The sequence below is a fragment of the Cupressus sempervirens genome, chromosome 11 (assembly GCF_028749045.1).
Source record: "Cupressus sempervirens isolate cs-2001-9-10 chromosome 11, ASM2874904v1, whole genome shotgun sequence".
NCBI lineage: Eukaryota > Viridiplantae > Streptophyta > Pinopsida > Cupressales > Cupressaceae > Cupressus > Cupressus sempervirens.
Window position 1 is genome coordinate 821,590,480 of NC_143128.1, and position 24,534 is coordinate 821,615,013.

Consider the following 24,534-nt stretch of genomic DNA (forward strand, 5'->3'; position numbering starts at 1 on the left):
GCAGAGATGTCCAAACGAACAAAGAAAGTCCAAAACCACAAAAATGGACAAAACATGTCCAGCAGCTTACAGTTGGCAAGACAAATTCAGATCTTAGACCTATCAATACAACAGTCTCAATCCAAACAAAACTTTGAGCCCTGTCAAAACAATAAACCTAATTCTCAAACAAAGAATTTGTGACGCATCAAAGAAAAATGCTCAAGTCAAACAATAAAACTCAACTGTCAAGGTAACATGCTTGGTCCAATCAAGAAGGTAAAATGAATCTACTGATGAAATTAAACTAATAGTTGTTCTAACAACTTCTTTTCAAGAAGCTTATATCAACCAGCAGATTTTCTTTCTGAAGTGCTTTACTGAGAGGTTTGAAACGTTAAGTTCAATCTTTATGGGTTTCTTCTTAGCCCATTCAGTTTCAGCTTTAGATAGTTTTTCTATGTGGCATTTAAACTATTATACACTTAAAAATGAAAATGTAAACATTCCTTTCAATATTCAGTTATACATAAATAATAAATCAATTCCATTTACCATTTTTATAATCCTGGCCCAACATCATTAACAAATTGGCTTTTGCAGTGAGGTGCAGCTTTGAGAACATTTGTTAGGATATTAAATTGCTTGCTTGTGGTGAAAATAAGCCAATAGCAATGCAGTGAATTGCAAATATGAAAAGGTAAACCTTCACAGATGTTTACTCGCTACCACAAACACTCAGTTTTCTAGAAGATCCAAAATGAAGAACTAGAGAACATGATAGACCCATAGGGATGAATGGCTAAAATTGCACACAGATTGCAACCAACCAAAATGGAAAACTCTGCATTTCAGAATTGAATTCAATACGATATTGTAGCTCACTAAAAAGGATGTTTGCCACTACCTTAATGCTTATTCCAGAATCTGTTTTCTATCTGACAAAGAGAATATGGGACCATGTGTGGACCCAACACTTCGACTATGGTGTGCATGCAGACCCCTCTAAATCAAAACAACCACCACTTCAAAAATGTGGCATGCCCAAATAGGGATTCATTTGTAGTGAAGACGAGGCAAACTAGAGCTAGAGCAGATTGTACATCTGCTTGCAACAAGTTAAAATTTAGAAAAACCAATCTCTACCACTTGGTAGATTAAAATTCCTCCATTGAAATTTGAGATTGGAGTCGATGTCTACCAGAATGACAAAAATATTTACCTAAAATTTTGATTCTCATAACATTAATGATACTCTCTATTGCGTGGTGCAATATTAACATAAAAGGTCAGAAACAAATAAAAGTGACCTTAAATCCTGAAACCTCAGCAAGAGGTTTCATTTCTTGTTTAATGTCAAGCTGATTTCATGGTCATTTCTTGTTTAATGTCAAGGTGGTTGTAATGTCATCCATTCAGAAAATAATTTTGGTGATAACTGACATCGTTTTATCCAACATGCAGAAATCTTAAGTACCTAAAAGTTACTCAACTCCACGTTAAAAAGAAACTGATTCAGGTAAATGGTATGGGCCCAATGAACAAAAATTGTATTTACAAAGCTCACACTATTTTTCTTTTTACATTGCTATACACTTAAGCTTCATGGTTGGGATGCATCCACTATAAATGCCTTTGGAAAGGTTTTATTACTCAAAGCTCAAAGTTTCAAGTTTCAACAACCACCATCACCAAATGCATAGGGATTAGTCCTACTACTCCCAGCAAACCATGACAGTATACTCTCTCATAGCTTGAACCCATACATACCTCTTTATGTTCGCTTGTGACAAGCAGAAGAACCATAGAGTGTTTGGCAAGATATTTTCACGCATAAAAGATCGATGGGCTATCAGAGTAGAGACTGTTCCTTTGAGATATATCGTATAATGCAGAATCAAGTTGTATAACTTATGTTATTTGATGCCTATTTAAGCCTGAAAGAAATATTTGCTATTATACCTGATTATAAGCTTGCATAGGCTAAACACACACAATAATTAAAGAAAGAATATATGCTCAAGACTAAGCAAAACATTTCAAAGACAAAAACTTCCTGTTATCCCCCTTTCACATTCCTTTACAAAGGCAATTTTGCCCCCAGAATCCAATATATGAGAAAAATGGAATCTTTTTCATTCTTGAACAAAAATGACATTACACTAAAATCAATTGAAAAAATCTAAAATTTTAATGAAATTTGCATAGAATCACTGCATTTTATACAGGAAGCTGAATCCAAGCCCCCAGAAATCTAAATTAAAATTTCTTACTTACTGCAACTCTGAATTTGGTTTGATTGACTCAAGAACCTGAACAACCTCTGCCATGCTAGGCCTTCTGGATGGTGTCTGGGCAGTGCATATAAGCCCCAATTTCAAGACCTGTGTGATCTCATTGTCAGGCTGCTGCAGTAAATTTGGATCAATACATGATACTCCATCCCCTCGTTCAAGGGTAGATCTCACATACTCACAAAGAATTATCACCTCAGACTCGGGACTCTCAACTGGTCTCCGGCCTGTAATAAGCTCCAGCAGAATCACCCCAAAACTATATACGTCACATTTTTCTGTCAACAAGGTTGAACTTAAGCTCTGGCAGGCAAGTTCTGGTGCAACATAGCCAACAGCTGTATGAAACTTCCTACTTGCAGATATATAAGAGTCTAACATTGGCAGCAGCTTGCCTAGTCCATAATCTGATAAGTGAGGCTCAAAATCATCATCAATGAGAATATTTGTCGACTTGATATCAAAGTGTAATATTGGAGGCTTACAGTCATGGTGGAGATATGCAAGTGCTTTAGCAGTTCCCAAGGCAATTTTAAAGCGTCTGCCCCAACACAAGGGTGACTGCCCTGGATTTCTTTCATGCAAATGATGGTAAAGATTTCCATTTGGAATGAAATCTGATAAAATGAGTTGCATGGTTGATGACCAATAATATCCTTGTAGTGCAGCAAGATTAGGATGTCGAAGGTTGCCAAGTCGACCAATCTCCTGTTCAAACTCTTCTTGGACTTTGATTCTGCCCAATATTTCCAACTTCTTTACTGCAATCGTTAGTCCTCCATCAAATGATGCTTTATACACAGTTCCAATAGCACCACCTCCAATCAAACATTTCTTGTCAAGCAAAGCCTTGGTCCCTGCCTCCCAGTCTTCATACTTTGATGGGAGGCTTTTGCTGAAGAGAACAAGCTTGCCTATGATCAGATTTGAGTCTGGAGATGGTGGTGTGCTCTCATAAACAAGCAATTCTGTCTTTTTTCTTCTAAGGGTTCTCACATTAATTAATGTAATAAGGCATACACCTACAGCAATAACTGCTGCTGCTACAATGGCAATGATTGCAGACACACTTAATAGCCTTGTTCTTTTAGCTCCAAAAGGACTTGGTGATGGTGCTGATGTAGGTCCTTCACAAATTGTATCCAAAGGAGGCCCACATAATCCTGCATTCCCCACAAAGGATGCCTTACCAAATCTACGCATTACAGAATTATTAGGTATTCGCCCCTGAAGCATGTTGAACGAAACATTGAAATAACGTAATTGCACCATATTACCCAGAGAAGGAGGTATAATTCCAGTCAATCTATTATCGGACAAATCAAGAAACCTCATTTTGCTGAGGCTTCCAATATTTGAAGGAATATAGCCATTGATTTTGTTACCATGAAGATCAAGCAGATTCAAATATGTTATATTATACAGCTTATCAGGGATGCGACCATCAAGCGTGTTGTCTGAGAGATCCCTGTAAAACCACTCCCAAAAGAAACAAGAAGAAACTTATTCAATACCAACGGATAATTTGCATTTGTTTTGACATATCTTCTTTTTAAAGCTTTAGAGACATTTTTTTTGTGGGGGTGAATTCAATATATGCTGTGCACTTGAATTCAAATAGCTCAATTAGAAAATATGCATCACGCCATGACATATTTGACATTAGTGCTCCTGGGTTTCGCAGTAAAAAGTAATAGCTAAAAAAACAATTCAAAAAAATGAATATGTTCAACTGCAATGGCACATGAACTGTCCACGCTGTCATAACTCTGCTTTCCAGCTACAAGAAAATTAAAGCGATAAGAAAAAAGTTTGAAAGAGTATTAAGACTTACAGCTCTAAGAGAAATCTGCAATTAGGAAGTGCCGCAGGTATAGGACCCTGGAGATCCAGATCATGCAAATCAAGAATCTGGAGAAACTCAATGTTCCCAATCTGTGATGGGATTGAGCCACCTATTTTATTTCCTCCCAGCCTGAGGACCTGGAGATAAGTCAAATTTCCAATCTCTGAAGGAATGTCGCCACTAATCTTATTGTTGGTTAAATCAAGAACTGTGAGACTTTTACATGAAGTAAGAGACAAGGGGATTTCTCCTGTAAAGTTATTCGTAGAAAGATCAATTTCCTTAAGAGAATTACTGCAATTTATTATTACCGGAATTCTACCAGAAAGTTTATTGTGAGACACATTATACTGCTTAAGGTTTGGCAATGTTAAAATGTCAGGAAGCAAGCTTTCTGTGAAAGAATTTCCATCTATAGCCAAGTACGACAGATTATTTAAACTGAGAAGCACATCAGGAAGACTCCCAGATAAAGAATTCCCACCGAGATCCACCAACCGCAAGCTTCGGCAGCTGCCTATTTCCGTAGGCAAAGACCCACTAAGATCGTTAAGCGAGAAGTCGAAGCCCTCAAGCCTTCCACATTGTGATATTTCGGTCGGGATGGGACCGGACAAGCTATTATTAGCCAAAGAGATGTAGCGCAATCTGTTACAGTGCTTGAACAGGAGCTGTGGTATAGCTCCACTGAGGAAATTCCCGGACAAGTCTAGCATGCGCAGACTTGACAAATTCCCCAAATCAGGAGGAACTGGTCCGGAAAACGCATTGTGGCTCAGATTCAACTTCCACAGCGAACCGATCTTCGCTAACTCTGCAGGAATTTGCCCAGAAAAACCATTTCTAGACAAAGATAGTGCCCTTAACTGCTTCAGCTTGGTTAACGCGGAGGAAACGGTACCATTGAGTTGTAAATCCTGTAAAATAATCTTCTCCACATTGCCATCTCCGTCACATGTTATGCCAGTCCAGCCACACGAGGAATCGTCGGAGGATTTCCATGACTGCAATACATTCAATGGGTCTTCTATTTTGCTTTTGAAGTCAAGCAGAACAATTTTCTCGTCCTGCTGAGCAGCATTGGAGCTGCCAAGGAACAAGAAAGACCAAGAAGAAACAAACAAGATAACCCACCAAGATAGCCTGTGATTTAAGCCACACGGTCTCATGGTAGGCTCTAACCTGATCATTCTTCCGGAAATGTTTCGTGCATTGTTGCTACAACTGTCCGTTGGGAAAAGAGATTGCACGGCAATAAGAATGCAGCAGCACTTCTCCTCTCCATTCCAACATACTTGATTACTCTACCATTGGGCTCTGCAAAAGAAGGGCCATTCAAACAGCCCCCGCGGTCACATGGCAATGATGTCACCTAGAAGGCTGATTACCCGTTATAGATCCCTGCTAAATTTTGGGTTTATAAGATTTCCCGTCAATTGACGACATAAGAATAGCATCCAAAGCTTTGACTATCCCCCCAGTAGACCCCAGTTGTTTATTTTCATAGTAGAAATTTGGCCCGAGTTCACAATCAAAAGTGCCCTTTACCCTTCAATGGAGGCACGAACGTCACTCTGCTCAAACACACAATGTTAAAGAAATGAGAGAAAAAAGGGCTAACCGTGACCTGAATCTAATGCCATCGACGTACCTTCACCGGCGCTTTACCCGGCTGTCGAGACATACCGTTGCCGGATGTATCAACACCTCTTGGCCCGTCCTTTTTAAGCGAATAAATTGCTGTCCAGACAGACGGGATGGAAACGCCTTTCTCACCTACCCACAATGTTTTTAATGCTCACTCTATCATCAAGAAATATCCCAGCCTGGATTCTGACTCCCGAGCCAGCCATTGTGAACAGAAGAAATTTGCTGGCATCCGTCAGCAGCAGGAAAATTGAACGAAACCCAGAAAATAACAGCCCAAAGACCGGAAAGATCAGGGAACTTGCAAGCGCCTTTCGTCACAAGACCAGCTAATTAAGCAGCTACATTTACTACCTTCAACAAATTCTAATGAATGTGCGCGGTTACTCCCTCCGCACGTGCGTTATGCTTCAGTCGGTCATATGACTCTATTGATTCCAATTTATTGTTCTGTACATGGTCGATGGAGACCATAACTTTCAAAAAGTTTCAAAGCAACTATTATTACCAATAACCGAAGCAGCATTATTGGTCCCCAGAATTAAACGAAATATCCTTTCTACTATCTTAGTCAAGAAAGCATACATTTACTTAATGTTAAACCAGATGATTCAAACGACTTTACAGAGGTATCTTGAATGCAAAGATACCGTTCGCACAAGTACAATCCATATTTTAATATTATTTATGCAAATTCAAAAAAAGGCCCCTATTACATTAATACACTGGAACGAAAGTTCTTCAAGTCTGAGAGATGGGAAAGATAAACTGTTCACCAAGAAATAAAGGCTGATCAACAACTTACAATTCTTATTTCTCAATATTTTGCTGATCTGACTCTTCTGCTATAAATTCTGATCGAAGAAGATGTTATTTTTTTGCTTCAAACAAAATTATTAAAGATTTTACTTTTAAAATATAAGCACAACTGAACGGTACACCTCCACTGAATGATGTAAATATATATATTATTAATCCATCTTCTTTGTCTGTCAGCAAGGTATTTCTTTATTGATACTCATTTAAAAATTAATCTATGATGTGATATGAAAAGCAAAAAGGAAGGAATCACATTATAAATACCAGACACACCTAAAACCTGCAAAGCTGCTTGCACTGCATGCTTTTAAGAACTTTTAACAACTTCCAACCACACTGAGAATTTCAATAATTTAAACTCCTACAGATGTGTTTCTTCCCTCTTAAATGTATTTATTTCGCTTAGATCCGAGTTAGTTCGTGGGCCATTTCTTTGTCAGTACTCTTCATATATTCCCTGCTTTCCAGGCTTAAGCAAGAGATTCTATTTTTATGGAAACACAAGTTCATTCTATAAATTAAAAACCCTTCAAGTATGAGACTTCCTCTGTAGTCATTGCTAGGTACTTGTTATTTAGATATTTTACTATGAGAGTTAGTTAAATTAATTCCGGAGAGAGAGGTTAATTTCAAAATATTTAGAACTACCTCTTTCCACGTACTTTTCTCTTTTCCTATACTAGAACCTTATCTCTCTCCTACTTTTATCTCTCTACGTACTAGAAATACTCTCTTTCTATGTACTAAAACCTTTTCAAAGGTTAAGGTTAGGAGGTTTGAGTTTGAATCCAAACTTCATCTAAAAGTCTTCTTCCCTAACCCGAATCTCAATTGTATAACTACCTTAGAAGTGTTGTTCTCGAACAAATGTAGTAATAGTTTGACTGGGCAAGGCAAATGAACTGCTTGGCATTATATCTTCAAGCAAATGAAGTGGCAAATGCAACTGGTAGGTGCAAAGTGTTGATGTCCTCACAAATTCATGGTTTGATAGCAGGCAAGGCACGTGAGCTGTTTTATGGTGATTCGAAGGGCTTAGACAAGGAAAATGAGCAATTTTAAGGGCTTAGACCATCAAGTGCAATTAGTAGGCGCAAGAGCTAAATTTGATAGCAAGTTCTATCAACACAAGACAATGCACATGAGTTGTTTAGATGAGCACCTTCATTCTTGTTACCCATGAGCATCTAGAAGTGTAGAAGTTATCACCCTAAATTGTTTGATCGAATACCTTGTTGGGAATGATGCCTCGTATTCCAAACGTGAACAAGGAAAGTGAATTGTTTGGCGTTATGTCTCAATTGAACCACAGCGTGATACTTGCATCGAGTGATGGGGGAGATCTTCAAGTCAATTACAAGAGAACCTTAGAACATTGAGGTATACGTATGAATATCCCATATAAGTTTTAAAGGCAATAATAATTGGTCCATCTAGTGATAAGATACAATGTGCAAAAAAACATGATAAAAACATTTCTCTCTTGGCTAGCGACGTGTCCATCTAATTTGGCTTAGTGAATATTGATTTAGTGAAGAAAAGTTGATCATTTTTAAAGAAGTGACTCATTCCAATTCCCATCCTGTGACATAATTCTATGGTAATGGAAGATTGATAACACTTTCAGCAATGAAATTGATGAGTTGGAAGGTTATTTATGCATTGACTAAGCAAGGAAAATGCTTGTTCTGTGTTGTTCCATCTTAGCGGTGGAGCTCCAACGCCTTTTTTGGTCATTTGAGGATCAATGAAGTTCGCAACACCCTGAGAGCTCGTCAAGCTTCTAGACAACATAACCCCAACACAACCAATAACAAGAGTATTTGACAATATCGACTCCTTACACAATATATCTTGTGATCTCACTATAACAACTTTTGAGTGTTGATGAAATTTAATAATTGCTTTTAAAGAGAAATTCATATGTAATCGAACTCAACATCAACAATTGATAATTAGTCGGTAAGAAAGATTCAGATATGACAAAGTTGTGCAATGACTGCCTCCTTCAATACATTGGTCAATGATAAAAACTGTTTGACATTATGCCCAAAACCATGCCAGAAATGCCTATGGATATACACACATGTAGTCAATTACCACAGGCCGAATGGAGAACATAATGTGTTAATCACTAAAATGATAGAGAATCCTTGAATTGCCAAATATAAGCATTTCAATCTCACCTTCACTATTACCTTTTCTATCCAAAGTCCAAATTCTAGATGGGCTAGTAGTCTCACGCTATCCATTTAATCAATAGCAATAAGGTGAGGCTTCGAATTATCAACTTATGTAACAACTTCTTGTCGGCTTGCAAAGTAGATATTGCGAGTGATTAATCATCTAATAGATTTGATCATTAGACCATGGAAGAGAAGAGCAGAATAAACAATTAGAATTGGCATGAGCGGTGTCTAAAATTTTAAAAGAGGTGAACAGTTGGATATGAATGTATGTGGGTCAAAATGGGAGATTTTCATATGGTGCGCAAGCATTGCACAGCTACAGGGTAGATGCTTCTTTAAATGTCCATTCGTGTATAGTGGTATAGTCTCAAATAGTTTTATGCAACTCCAAAATGGTTGATGGAGGCTTCAAAACATGAAAAACACCATCTTATAAGGGAAATATACAAGCCACAGATGTGAATTTCCTCTTCTGTGAGCATAGAGATACCACATTATCCCATACTGAATTGAGATGCAGCCCAACGGTATTTAGATGCAAACACAAAGCAGTAAGCAACAAGGATATGAGTTCTCATAGGATGAAGTGTTGTGGCTTAATCATTACCCTTTATGAAAGACAACAACTACAACCTTTGTGTGTTCATTCAAGTTGATGAAACTTCAAACAAATATGGTCGATTGCCTCAAAGAGACACCACTTTATGAGGTGCGATGATGTTTTCTTTGTCAAGAATCCACATTAAAGTCATAGATGGTCAGGTTCAAGTGAAAGTTTAGAGTAAGGTACCAGAATTCTATAAAGGCATGAAAGAGTTTTGTAAAGATGATTGCCCCTATGGAAGAATGATCAAGACTTATGGTATGTTGATCAGGGAGATCTTTTGTCCAAGATCTAATAAAGTGATGAAGTTCATCTAATCTACATAAACTCTAACCAAGAATTTGAAGTGATACAGATATGACCATGTAAATGAGAAGGTTAAAATTGAGAATAAAGCACATGCTAGATTCAATTCTTCTTCAACACTCATGGATAGAGAGAAAAACCAAGCTCATTTTGAGGGCATGACTACCTCGTAGCACATTCAATTGTTTAGGCGGTGAAGTGATGATGAACGAAGGAAGAAGATGAAGATGGAAGGATACCTCAGTAAAATCAGCATTTTGGTCTTTCTTTGTAGACAAAAATTGATTATGTCACTTATTGTAACTAAAGTTAATATCTTAGCCTTCTTTATGTTCAGGTTGGCTTTTAAAGGTTGAAGTCTGCATGAGTTAGAGTTAGAGTTAGTTTTCAAATGCATTCCAAATTCAAAACTCTTAACTTTTTTAGTAGTTATGAACCCGAAAAGTTGGTTATTCTAGAATAGTTATAAATTCATGAATCTCAATGTAATAGGGGACTTTTTGAACTTTAAAATAAAGGAACATTTATGCTAAAATTTTGATAAGAATACAAATCTTGGAAAGTATGTATAGATTTTTTCTTTGACATTGAAAATCTCCATTATGTTCTTGGTGCAAGAAAATAAAAGGAAATGTTATTTGAGTTCTCTTCTTTCAAAAATCTAAATTGTTGGAAATATTGATTCTCTTTGTAGTGACTATTTTCATGGTATTGTGTAGATGTTTATGAATATTTGAATCAACATTGTGCTAGTGGTAATTCTCAAGCATAGATCTTGATTGTTGTTGTTAGCGATTTAAGTTAGTCTAGAAAAGCTTTGAAGTCTTCTGGTGCATTCGTCATCAATGACTTTCTATTGATCTTTTAAAGTTTGATTTCATTTTTATTTGAAAAACTTCAAAATTATATCATGATCTTTTAAAGTTTGATTTCATTTTTATTTGAAAAACTTCAAAATTATATCATACAAAGAAGCCGCTCCTCTAAACACAGAGGAAGGCCGTATATCAAGGGCGTATCCAATTGTTGTGAACGGTTTGCCACATACACTCTGTTGGACCATTTTCTAGTGACAAATCTGTTTACCAACAGTACTACACCTATGACCATCACCATACAGATCTAACGGCTACAAAATCAACATAAAATATCATTTTTTCTCAGATCCGAGCTCTGTAATTTCTAGCAGTCCGAAAATTTGCACTCTCGAAAGCTCAGTTTACTGTAATAACTGAACACCAAAATCTCAGAAAAGCAAATATTATATATTAGAAAACAATGCATAGATTCCAGTGCAAGTAGCTAAAAACATAATTTTCTCCAAAATTTACCTCAATACTACCAAATTGATTCATACTGTTTTTTTGTGTTTCTCCATTGTTTTCAGTACTGCACAAACTCAGCCTCGGCCTCATGCGGATACATACAAGAAGAATAGCTGGCTTGCCGTTTTGCTCTAACTACACCATTCTTCCGTTTTGTCTTGTTTTCAGTTATAATGGGATCGTGCCGAATGCGTAGGCGTTTTGGCAGAAAGATCCAAAAGTGTCGGTAAAAGATTATTATTATAAATTTTAATTTATTTAATTGATGTCTATGTGGTAAAGGTATGCAAGTATGTATTTGAGAGTACAAAGAGCTGAAGCAGTGAAGATGGAATATATGTTTTAACAATTGTGAGTGAAGAGGCATATTAGTGGTTATAGCTAGTAGTAGGAAACAATGTTTTTAATTTTTTCAACTACCTATTCTATGAAGGTGTTATTAGTACTTGTACTTGTCCGTAAGTTAATTACTATTGTATCATTTTTTGAGTTGCTTATTTTAACAAGAGTTTTGATAGAGCTAGAGTCCCTACATAGATTTATGCAATGGTTGAATCATAGTTACTAAATAAAGGGCATTAACACTACTATGGTTTTGCCAATTAGTTAAGGTTGAGGTTATGTACTAACTTTTACACTAAGACCACAACAATTTTAGTGGTCGTATCTCAACTAATGGTGTAAAAATTTACTAATGATTGTTAATACTTTTGACTTACTTGAACGCCACTCTTAAATCCAATGTAAAACATTTAATTTGGCTATATCAATAATTCAAATATTGAGAAATTACATCATATGCATAATTCCTAATAAACAATTTCGTTAATTTATTTTTATAATTAATTGATAATTATAATAAATGATAATTTTTAGTGATGCTTAAATGTTGTCATGTTATTCTTTTAAACCAACTAAATTGAGTGGACTTTGACTCATTAAAATTCTCCCATTAAAAATTAAATCAATGAAGATTGAATTTTATAAAATAGTCTTGAATTTGATGGTAGAAATATTTTAATTGAATAATCATTTAAATTATTAAATGAGAGAATATTTATTGTATCTTATAAAGTAATAGAGAAATGATTTTTAAAATTTAAAATATATATATATATATATATATATAGAGAGAGAGAGAGAGAGAGAGAGAGAGAGAGAGAGAGAGAGAGAGAGAGAGAGCTTCTTTATCAAATATATCAAATATAGAATGTGAAATATCAAGATCAATATAATCTATTGTTAAAAAGTAAAGTTAATAAGATGAGAAATAAATAAATATTTTTCTTTTATAAAGTACTGTAAAATATCTATTATAATAAATTCAATGCAGATTTATCAAATATGATTTAATGTAATCAGTAAAACATCTCGTTTGAGATGTGTTTTCCAAGTACTATAGATTGAAATTGAGACATTGGCAACGAGATATTTATTTTCATTGGAAGGTAAAAATCACATTTTACCAATGTTAAAACTATTTTGAAATGGGGGATTTTAGCCTGCTTTTGCACATCTATCACACATCAATTCTCTACCTAGCCTGACCTTTGATCTTCCATGATCAGTTTAGTGCTTTTTGATTGACTCACTTCTCCGATCTAGATCAACCATGTTTTTTTGCATATTGTAGAGACAAGACTTGGCGAAGCCCTCTATGAAATGACAAAAATAGAGTTGTTGAACTAGAATAAATTGGCCAAGGGTAGAATTGACAGTTGAGTGATCGGATAGTGGAGGTTTCCTGAGGCATGGAAAATCATGGTGAGGATACAATTTGGCCACCACAAGTTTACAATTCACTTCTTTGAAGGAGAAGAGAAATTTTGTGCCCATTTGAAAGATTCTGAGAAGAAATCCCTACAGGAACTGAAGGTTTGGGTGGAGGAAGCCTTCCTTCTTCTTCCATTAAAAATAATGAATTTGTTGAGCCTCTTCTAAAGGAAGAACTGACAACTAAGAGCATAGCTGAATTAGCTGAGGAGCCCCTTCGAAGTCTCTTGTAGTGTATAAATGAAAAAGGACAAAAAGTCGACCTTTAAAATAAAATCAGGAGAGCTTTGTCTGTAGAATAGCTTTGATCAAAAGTTGTTTCAAAACAATGCATCTCATATTTATTGAATGTGGGCATCTTATGAGATTCTTTATGCCCCTTCACGACACAATTTTAGGCTATAAATTGGTTTTCCCATGCTTATTTTTCTTGCAGAATCCATTTTCTCTAGTTCAGGGTCATTACTCCTACTATGAAAGAGGTCTTCAAAGTCCTAGACAAAGATGGAGATGAAAAATTGCTTTCAATGATTTTTGAGATTTCTTCCATACCCTCAATCAAATTTATCTCAGTAGAGAGGAGATTCAGTTTATGTTATCTACCTATGGCAGACAAAGACCACAACCTTTGGCTAAAGTGTCTCATGATTTTTGATACAGTGTTGAAGCACCTAGGTCGCTAGCATGTCTGAAATGGATGTTCATGATGGGTTTGAGTTAAATAGAAAATAGATTTGCAGATTTTGTTCCAACGAGACATGTTGGGGATTTTTAAAGATTAAATTGCTTTCAATGATCTTTGAGATTTCTTCCATACCCTCAATCAAATTTATCTCAGTAGAGAGGAGATTCAATCTATGTTATCTACTTATGGCAGACAAAGACCACAACCTTTGGCTAAAGTGTCTCATGATTTTTGATACAGCGTTGAAGCACCCAGGCCGCTAGCAGGTCCGAAATGGATGTTCATGATGGGTTTGAGTTAAATAGAAAATAGATTTGCAGATTTTGTTCCAACGAGACGTGTTGGAGATTTTAAAACCTGGATGAGCATGGAGTGATTGTGTGAGGGTCCGTTTGGCTATAGGAATATGAAAATGTATTCTAGGTTTGTTATTCTAGAAGTAGAAAATAGGAATATATATTCCTATTCTTTGTTTGGTAGCACCTATTTTCCATGGAAGTAATTTTAGGTGCGAATCCCTTGAATTTTGATTTGGAAATGCTCTTATGTCAGATAGATTAGGATTTCTATGTGGGAATGCTCTGAATTTAGTAGAGAATGTTTTGATTTTATCTGGGAATTCTCTGAATCTTTTGTGGGAATGCTTTGAGACTTTGTGCAACTGGTAGTTCCTTTTTAATTGTAATTTATAAGCTGAACTTTTATTTTATTTTGAGCATTTCGTATAGTGGAAGATATAGTTGCGTTTTGGATCATTGTAAAGAAAAGAAGTCGCAATGAAAGTAAGATTTGAATGAAAGAAACATATAGTATTGGTTCAGATTGAGATGGCTTGTAACAAGATTGGAATAAGTAAAGCAATTATGGATTAATTAGAGCCAACAAAGATTATAGTAGCACAATGTTACTTCATATTCATGGACCCTAGTAGATAATGGCAGATGAAACCCTAGTAGACAATGGAGTTTGCAGATGAGTGCCAATATTTTGGGCACCAAAAATTCACAGGCTGGACAAAATTATTTTTGTTGGAAAAGTAAACATTGGAATAGGATTATGTATTCCAATTCCACCTATTTTGGTGGAATAGAAAAATGACAAATTTTGGGTAAAACTGGCATAGTATTCCTATATTCCAGCTGCCAAACAGGTCTTAAAAGAGAAAGGAATAACTAGAATCGAGATTTCTTCTTGAAAAGACAACTAACATTCCAGAGATTTGAAAGAAGTTTCCTGAACCTAATTTTTGGAAATTTTGGTATCAATAAATCATTTTTACACTTAGGAAAATAGTGGTTAGCCAATCAAAATTAAATAATTAATGTGTAAAAATTAATTAAAAAATATATCATTCTTGAACTTTAGTGATATGATAACTTTAGTAAGTAAAATTGATTGGTGGACCACAACTGAAAACATTTGTTCCCAAACTTGAGACTAACTAGTTATTAAAATGGAGTCTAGTGTACCAAGTAAAATTAATTTAATTTGATATTTTTATATAAATATTATATTTCTTAAAATTACATCATTCTTCTCGTCGTCATTTGTCAAGGACTCCCTAGTTTTTTGCACACTTCTTCACCTAGTATTAGGTATCATGGCCATATTACCACTCTATTATCTATTTTTAGATATTATAAATTTATTGTGATGTGCTTCTTTTAATGTTTTTACTTCTTTGAACTGAGCTTGAAACATATATATTTTTATAATAATGATATTGTTATCATCTCAAATGTCTAACAAAAATTAACTATCATTATTCATGTCACATCCATTACAATTTTTCAAAGTGTAGTGTACCAATTAAAATTAATTTAATTTGATACTTGTATATAAATATTATATTTCTTAAAATTATTTTTTAACTTTATAATTTGTATACACTATTTTTCTGTATATTGGGTGAATGAATTTGAGTATTATATATGGATTTGTGAGATATTATTTTTTACAAAATATTTTTTCAGCCCATTCACATAGTATTAGGTATCATGGCCATATTACCACTTTGTTATCTATTTCTAGATATTATAAATTTATTGTGATGTACTTCTTAATGTTTTTACTTCTTTGAACTTAGTTTGAAACATATATATATTTTTATGACAATGACATTGTTATCATTCTAACAAAAATTAACTATCATTATTCATGTAACATGCATTACAATTTTTCAATTATTAAAAAAAACTATAATTTCTATTATAGTTATAAAAAATATTATAATAATTTAAAAATTACATATTTAATAAAATTATAAATATACATATAAAATTATAATTATAATTACTTGCATTACTAAAGGCAAGCACTTAGTCACTACGTGGCACTTGTTTATATTAAAGTCAACAAGTGGTGTTCACGACTGATAGTAGACACTAATAATAACTTTAAGAGTGGTCCATTTTATATGCAATAATAAATAAAATAAAAATTAATTTAAGAATTAAAAAGTACCTAGTTGTAAGTGTTCAAGTGTATGGACTTGTTCACATTTATCATGTTTGCAAAAGGGGTACTAAATTTCATGTGGCTGTTGGAAATATTCAAGATACGATAGGTTACTGAGAGGGGAGGGGTGAATCAGTAACTTCAAAACTTTAAAACAATTCAACACTTTAATCATATATACTATTCACCATTCATTCATCTAATCTACTGCATATATGAGAGATCAAACATCCATAACACATGAACACAGTGATTTGGTGACCCAAAAACCTTCCAAGTAGAAAGTAAAACTAGGGTGGGGATGATACCCACAAAACTTCATTACTGCAGTATGAAGTTAGCTTGTTAAGGCTTACATTGACCACTTCTGGTGATCTGCCCTGTTAGGAGCACAAAGGACTGCTAGGTCCACCTTGTTAGAATATTTACAAACATACATTGAAGTATGCACTCTGTTAGGAAATTTATACAAAGACTGTTAAGTCTACCCTGTTAAATGATTTACAAAACTGATTCACCTATTAAGATGAAATAGTGGATCTACTTACAACTTGATTATGAATTAGATCCTTGAAGTACAGATCACCTCTTGTGACTAATGAATCTTTACTGCTCCTTGTAGACCTTGTTGAATACTTTGTTCTTCTGCTGATTCACTTTCCTTCTTCTCAAAGCATTACATGTCTATCTTGATACTCTCATGCATTACATTGTAAATGATATAATACATTACATATACACCATTCCAATAATTACAATTGCAAGGTCGGCCAAAACACAAGTGAACAAAATATTACTGAGTCGGCCAAATAGTAGAAAACTCGAGTTCTTCAAGCTGACTAGGTAACCTACTGATACTCAGCATCCACTACATTACTCGGCATCGTCATGCACTTGGTAGAAGTGAAGGCTCGGTCCATACTAATCACACAACATAGTTTGAACTCGGTAACCATTGGAGACTCGATAGATATAGTATCACTCGGTAAAAACTGAATCCTTCGTTTACCTTGCTTTCACTCGGTAAACACTACACTTTCATTACTCGGTAAAGATTGGGCTTCCATCACTCAGTAAAAACTATGAAGCTCGGTGAACACTGTATGCTCGGTAGATACTACTGGGTTGCACACTCACTCGGTAGCTTCATGAATGCTCGGTATGAACTACTTAAGTGAGGAACCTACAAGGTAACCACTAAATGCTCGGTATACACTGTAGACTGAGTGATGAACTCAGTAATCATTCAAAATTGAGTAAGTGTTGTCACTAATGACAAATACAATATAATGCCAACAATCTCCCCCTTTGGCATTAGTGACAAAACACTTATAAGCCAAAACATATGTGAATAACCTGACTCAATGAATTTTGGTTTTTCAAAATTGATCTTTGTAGAACTATTGCATATACATTTCTCTATACCTTCTTGATGACTTATAATGTATATACAAGGATACTTATGTACACATGCTAACTCTAATGAGTGCTAACTCCCCCTATCACTTATAGTGATAACTCTCCTCACTCATTATGCTAAATCTCTCCCCCTTTTTGACAATAATGCCAAAGGACTACATATATACAGTTTATATGACTACACCAAAGTGAGATAGAAATTCTTGATGTACCTTAAGGATGGTGGCAAAATTATTATCCCAAGTCTACTGCAAATTTTGACAGGTGGAGAGAGCAATTTAAACTTCTGTTGATAATTGGATCATGTGATCAGCCACTGAGAAGTTCTGATCTTGGATCAATGTTTTGCAATGAGCAATATGTTTTTGCATTGTGTCCATGATAGGAAGGATCATGTTCTGGATATCTATGAGTGTAGACAGGATCCTTTCTTCCTCTCTCAATAGTTCTACCTGTACATCTGCCAAATATATGATTTTGGTGTGATGGGAGGTTGTGGAGGAGGAGTCCACCTTTAACTTGGATGCACTTGATTGCATATCAATGTCAATCTTATTTAGCTTATCCTTTATTTCTTTAGTAAAACCAGAAACATCACAAAGTTTGGCAAAAAGTGATGCTGCATTATTAAAAGAATTTTCAAAATTTTCTAAAATATTGACAATTCAACTTGCTTGATTGCTATCTTTTGAGCAATATGCTCTAGCACCTTATTGTCAAATTTCCTTTTAGCTTTCTCAATAAGTTTCTCTTGTCCGAAAGAATCTTCATTAAATTTCTTTACTGCCTTTTCTAACTGAATCAAAATGTGTTGAGTAGAATCTACTTCAACACCTATAGCATCTGTAATTATATTCTTGACATTCTCAATTATTCTGTATTCCTTATCCCTTTCTAATCTTAACTGTTTCTACGTAGCTTTCATCTCTATGAGTTGACTGGCTAACCTCATTTCTTCAATGGTAGCAGTGTCATAGTCAATCTTTGGAATCACTATTTTTGTGTCTAAGTCAATGTCTTCTCCAATTTCCTTTCTAGTGATCAGAAGTTTTAATGGATGCTTTTGTTTGACTTCTGTGATTACTGGTTTGACCTTAGGAACAGACACAATAATGGAGATAGAAGGGCTAGTAGTGAAAACTAGGATAGGACTCGAGGATTGAATGCCAATATAAGTGCTAACCAGATCAAAAATTGAAACACTTTCGAAAAATGGTATCCCACTCGGTAGAGTACCCATAGTAGTATCTGAACTGATTGGAGTTGAAGTGGATACATATGATACTGATGTAAACAAAACTGTAGAACTTACTGGAATTGATGAAAACAAAATTTTGGAACTTACTGGAATACTCATTGTTGATGAAGGAGCTAAGGAGGCTGACTCGGTGGTTGAAGAGGTGACAGACAGCTCAGTAGATAAAGTGCTTGGCACTTCAGTTTCAAATACCTGGAGCTGGGAGGTGGCTAGTGAAGATTGAGCTGTGGTAGTGACTATTGTGCTCAAAATTTCATTTACAGAAGTTGTCTCCATAGTAGATGTAATAGTCTTTGGTGGAGAGTGAGGAAGGGATGCAATAACTTCTGCTGCAATTTTTATTGGATCTTCTTCATCTTTTTCTTCCTCAAGTGCTTCCTCCTCCTTGTCTTCTTCCTCTTTTTCTTCCATTAGTGTATGCAACTCTCCTGAAGCAACTATGATGGATGGAGTGCTATCAAAATCATCATTTTCACTGCTATCATCATCCTTGATTTCAACAAGATCATCACTGGGCTTTTGCAGATGATAGATGTTCTTCCACATGTTTGTTGCATCTCTTACAACATGTTCAATGTCCTTAATTAAAATCAAACATGTGTGAAATCTAATCATCATTTTACCTTCATTGTTCTTCATTACTACCTTTATGTAAGACTCGGTAGAAGATTCTTCAGGGATTGCTCATATATGTCCTTGGCTATTTGGGTGGCTAACTCCCATCTTGGTTGCAATCTCTTCAACATCTCTTTGGAGATTTGATGGGCAAGCTGGTCTGGGGAGTATTTCCATTTTCCCATCTTATTGAGTACTAGTTCCTCAATTTGTATTTTCTCTGCATCAGTCCTTGTTTCAAATTTCAATGCCTTGAAATTTGTGATGCTTACTCCCTCTTCCAATTGTTTTAGCCTATCCTCAAATGTGAGTGGAGGCCTGACAAGTACAGTTTCCCGCTTGCCTTGTCTGGTTCTTCTAGAGAATACTGCAATAGGCTTCCTTTTAGGTTTGGTGATAATTGTCTTCCCTTTCTTCTTTGGAGGTTCTTCTTCTTCTTTAGATTCAAGTTCTTCACCTTCTTCTTCTTCTTCTTCTTCATCCTCACCTTTTCCTTCAGTAAGCATAAGAGGGCCAGTTGTAGTTTTCAACTTTGCTATCTTTCTCTTGCCTTTGCTTATAGCCTGGGGTAGCTTGATTTCAAGCTCAATTCTAGTCTTGGCTTCATCATAAGTGCCAAAGGCAGGAAGCTTAGGATCTACAGGTTCATTTACCAGTGCTTCAATAATGTCCCTGGCCTCATCAATATTCACCTCATAAGGAAGAGGTTTCACCCATGCAACTCGGGGTCTGACTGCCTGAATGTATACCTTATCACAGTCAACCATGAAGCATACATCATCTTTGTAATCTTCAACCAGTTTGGGTGGAATTCAAAACATGTTGTTTATTCTTTCCTTGAAATCTTCAAAATAATTATCCATAACTTTTTCAAAGTTTTCACCCATGTCAGTAATAAACTCACTAATCTGATATAAAATTGGAATATCTTTTCTCCATACAACTGCGCCCTTTGATGGAAAGAATTTTTGACTATAGAAGAATAAACAAATTAATAGAGAACCAAATATGCAGGGATTATTCTTTGAAGTCCTTATGCTATCCATGTTTTTGTTCAATTATTTCAACAACAATTTTGACAGGTCTAATTCAAGATTTTTCTTCACAATTTTGAATGCCAAATCAACAGGCTCACAGGGCACACTGTTTAAACGACTGGAGCTATAAATTTTGTGGGCAATGATGTGAATGCCAAACCTTAATTCAACGTCAGATACAGTACTGACCTTCAAACCTCTACTGTCCCATTCAGCTAGGGTTTGCTTCTGTAACTCCTCTGACCTAGGGTTTTGGTAGTTTTCGCTTTGCTTAGCATGGGGAGACCGATAATCTTATGAATCATCTTCTTGGTGATTACACTGGCTGCTCTAACCATAGTTGCCCATTGTGAACACGACTAAGTATGTACTTGATCCACTTAATTTGGAAACTTCTTGGCATATGCGAGATATGCATTAACCCTTTGGTCTCTAGATGCTTATGCTCAGGTTTCAAAGAGCCATCAACACTCATTTCTTCTAGGGCATTATCCATTTCTAGGTTTCCAATCTCTTAAATAGAACATTTGAAATGTGTACGAATGTCATTTATGAGAAGTACCTTTGGTGGAGTTGCGATTGAGCTCCATTGGGGTCGAGTGATTCTGCAATTGTTGGAACTAACTTGAAATTCGGTGCCTTCCACTCCACACCTTTAACTAGCATTTTTTAACCTCTTTTTGCCTTGGTGCTACTGCTACTCTCGAATGCCATCGTTTCTCGGTAGGTGTAAGAACATTTTGAACAAATTCTCCACTTGAAAATCACTTGAAATTTGCTTTGGAATTGCTGGAAATTTCTTAGCTAATTCGGTGATCAAACAAAACTTTTGTTTACTCCCGACCTAACTTGGTAAGGTCTTCAACCGACTTTCCTCGGTAGATGCAATTTGGTGAAAGATATGCTTTCTTTGATCCTTGTGTATCTAGAATACTGATTTGATCATTTTTCTTTCTTTTATTTTGGAACTACTTGAGATATTACTAGAAGATGTAGTTCCATATCCTTGTTTATGGATCTAACTGGAGATGGTGGAGTCACCCACTTCTTGAGTGACATTGCCATCATTTGAACTGTTCTGCTCGGTAGATTTAGGAATCCACTATTGCCTCATCTACTTTCGAATGTTTTCAGCTTTAGCTTTCTTTTCATCTTCAACTCTTCCTATGTTCGTGCAATTTTTAGCTATATGAACAAGTTCTGTACATGTATAGCACCTCATAGTAGTGTCCTTCTTCCTTAGGTGATGTCTTGCACAATTTATACCAATATGTCCATATTCTCCACAATAATGACATCTGCACCAGGTATTGTAGTCCCATCCAAATGTTGCTTTAACAATTTGTTTAGTTGGATTGAATGATTTGGATTTGCATTGGAATGCCTTGTGACCATGCTTCTTGCATTTGTGACAATTTCCTTCAAATTTTAGTTTCTCCTTGCATTCATTAGCTTTATGACCATGCTGACTGCAACTGTAGCATTTACTATTGAATTTACCTTTTCCATTACTCTAACACTTGTTTGATGTGTGACCTAACTTACCACAGTGATTGCAAGTAGGTCTTTGATTCCTTTGGGCACCTTGTTTGGAGGTTTCACCTTCTTCCTTATAACCAAGTCCAGCTTTACCTTTTTGTCTATGAAGATTCTGCTCACTTTGTTGATTTAATTGAGTCATGTCTGCTTGAGATTTCATTATCCTTTCATTGACTTTCTTTTTAGTGATTAAGTCATTTTCCAAACTTTCATTGATTTGTCTTTCAGATCTTAAGTCGCTTTGTAAGCTTTCATTGATTAAATCATTCCTCTAGCTTCCATTTTTAGATCTCAGATTCATAATTTCTTCATTTGCATTAGATAGTTGATCGAAAAGATCTTCATGCTGATTGGATTGATTATTTCTTGTCTCTAAGTCTTCAGTTGCCTTGTTTCTCTATTCCAAAACTTCACATAGCCTAATTGATTGGATTTCTCGTTCTCTTTTAAGCTTTCTTACTTCTTCCTGCAGAGAGCCATTTTTTGCTAGGAGTTCCTTGATTGCCTCATTAGCTTCATCTGAACTACTTGATGGTAAAAGGTCTTCAATCTTTTCTTCAACATACTGATGGTCATTCATTTTTCTTGCAAGTTCCTTCCTTCTTTTCAAGGATTGAGAAAGATGCTCCTTTGCTTCTTTGAGTTGAGCCATTGTCATTTCCAGATCTAGCTTTCCATTTTCAATAGTTTATCAAGTTTGAATATCTCCATTGTCCTTGATCTTTGCTCAAGCTATCAAACTTTATCTTAAGAACCACAAAAGCTCTAATACCAATTGTTGGAAATATTCAAGATATGATAGGTCACTGAGAGGGGAGGGGTGAATCAGTAACTTCAAAACTTCAAAAAAATTCGACACTTTAATCATATATACTATTCACCATTCATTCATCTAATCTACTGCATATATGAGAGATCAAACATCCATAACACATGTACACAGTGATTTGGTGACCCAAAAACCTTCCAAGTAGAAAGTAAAACTGGGGTGGGGATGATACCCACAAAACTTTGTTACTGTAATATGAAGTTAACCTGTTAAGGCTTACATTGAACACTTCTGGTGATCTGCCCTATTAGGAGCACAAAGGTCTACTAGGTCCACCTTGTTAGAGGATTTACAAACATACACTGAAGTATGCACTATGTTAGGAGATTTATACAAAGACTGTTAAGTCTACCTTGTTAAAAGATTTACAAAACTGATTCACCTGTTAAGATGAAATAGTGGATCTACTTACAACTTGATTGCTAATTAGATCCTTGAAGTATAGATTACCTCTTGTGACTGATGAATCTTTACTGCTCCTTGTAGACCTTGCTGAATACTCTGCTCTTTTGCTGATTCGCTTTCCTTCTTCTCAAAGAATTACATGTCTATCTTGATACTCTCATGCATTACATTGTAAATGATAGAATACATTACATATATACCATTCCAATAATTACAATTGCAAGGTCAGCCAAAACACAAGTGAACAAAATATTACTGAGTCAGCCAAATAGTAAAAAACTTGGGTTCTTCAAGCTGACTAGGTAACCTTCTGATACTTGGCGTCTACTGCATTACTTGACATCGTCATACACTTGGTAGAAGTGAAGGCTTGGTCCACACTAATCACACAATGTAGCTTGGAACTCAGTAGCCATTGGAGACTCGGTAGATATAGTATCACTCGGTAAAAATTGAATACTTCCTTTACCTTTCTTTCACTCGGTAAACACTACACTTTCATTACTTGGTAAACACTGGGCTTCCATCACTTGGCAAACACTATGAATCTCGATGAACACTGCATGCTCAGTAGATACTACTGGGCTGCACACTCACTCGGTAGCTTCATGAATGCTCGGTATGAATTGCTCAAGTGATGAACCTACAAGGTAACCACTAAATGCTGGTATGCACTGTAGACTGAGTGATGAACTCGGCAATCATTTAGAATTGAGTAAGTGTTGTCACTAATGACAAATACAATATAATTCCAACAGTGGCCCCTTTCCACGTTACCATTGGCTACATGCATGCCATGTATTATACACATGTTTGAACATTCTTGAATTGTAAAAAAGAATGTCATTTCACCACTATACATTAAAGTGATTCTACTTTGCATCTATTTGAACTCTGCTATACAACCATTTGTGCTTCGCTCTACAACATCAAGGTAACATTGTGCCAATCAAGCATGCTTCCTTTCATCTATGTACAATGATGGAATTAAACATTGATTGTCTTAAATGTCTTCTATTTCCTTAAAATATTTATTATTTTACGTATGTCGTTGAGGGTTTAGGTTTGTTATTAAATGATTATCCTTATGCATTAAGAGTTACAATAAAATGATGAATTTTGCTTCTGCATTCATACATATTTTGTCTTAAATGATTGCTAGTATACATAAAGGGTTATAATAAAATAATGAATTTTACTTATGTGTTTGTGCATTTTAGTTTCTTTTGTCATTATATTTTCAAATGTCATTCATTTCATTAAAATGTTTACTATTTGGTTGATGTTGCCAAGGTTTTTTTAAAAAATTATTAAATGTTTATTTGTTTGCATAAAGGAATACAATAAAATGATGAAATCTGGGTGCTTGCATTTTGGTACCTTGTATCATCATTTTTTTCAAATGACACTATTTTCATTAAAATGACATTCATTTTGTTCAAATGTTTACTATTTGGTTGATGTCATCAAGGGTTTCGTTTTGTTGTTAAATGATTATATGTTTGCAT

General features: G+C 35.3%; 1 protein-coding gene across 2 annotated transcripts; it reads right to left on the reverse strand.

Moving 5' to 3' along the window:
• Positions 1-2,016: 2,016 nt before the first annotated feature.
• Positions 2,017-6,188, reverse strand: LOC149532078 (uncharacterized). 2 transcript variants are annotated; one of them, XM_089809529.1, is made up of 3 exons: positions 5,771-6,109; positions 4,108-5,693; positions 2,017-3,741 (listed from the first exon to the last, which is right to left on the reverse strand). In XM_089809529.1, the coding sequence occupies exons 2-3, from the start codon at positions 5,307-5,309 to the stop codon at positions 2,253-2,255; spliced, it is 2,691 nt and encodes an 896-aa protein (XP_089665655.1). In that variant the 5' UTR covers positions 5,310-5,693; positions 5,771-6,109; the 3' UTR covers positions 2,017-2,252. The 2 variants fall into 2 exon arrangements, with proteins under 2 accessions (XP_089665655.1, XP_089665654.1); XM_089809528.1 differs by having other exon boundaries at positions 4,108-6,188.
• Positions 6,189-24,534: the final 18,346 nt, after the last annotated feature.

What these genes read in the sequence shown, in the direction of transcription:
- LOC149532078 (XM_089809528.1), bottom strand. Translation starts at nt 5,309, where the DNA reads ATGATCAGGTTAGAGCCTACCATGAGACCGTGTGGCTTAAATCACAGG. An exon ending in TGCAGATTTCTCTTAGAGCT is followed by an intron (nt 3,742 to 4,107) that starts GTAAGTCTTAAT and finishes GTGGTTTTACAG; the next exon opens with GGATCTCTCAGACAACACGC.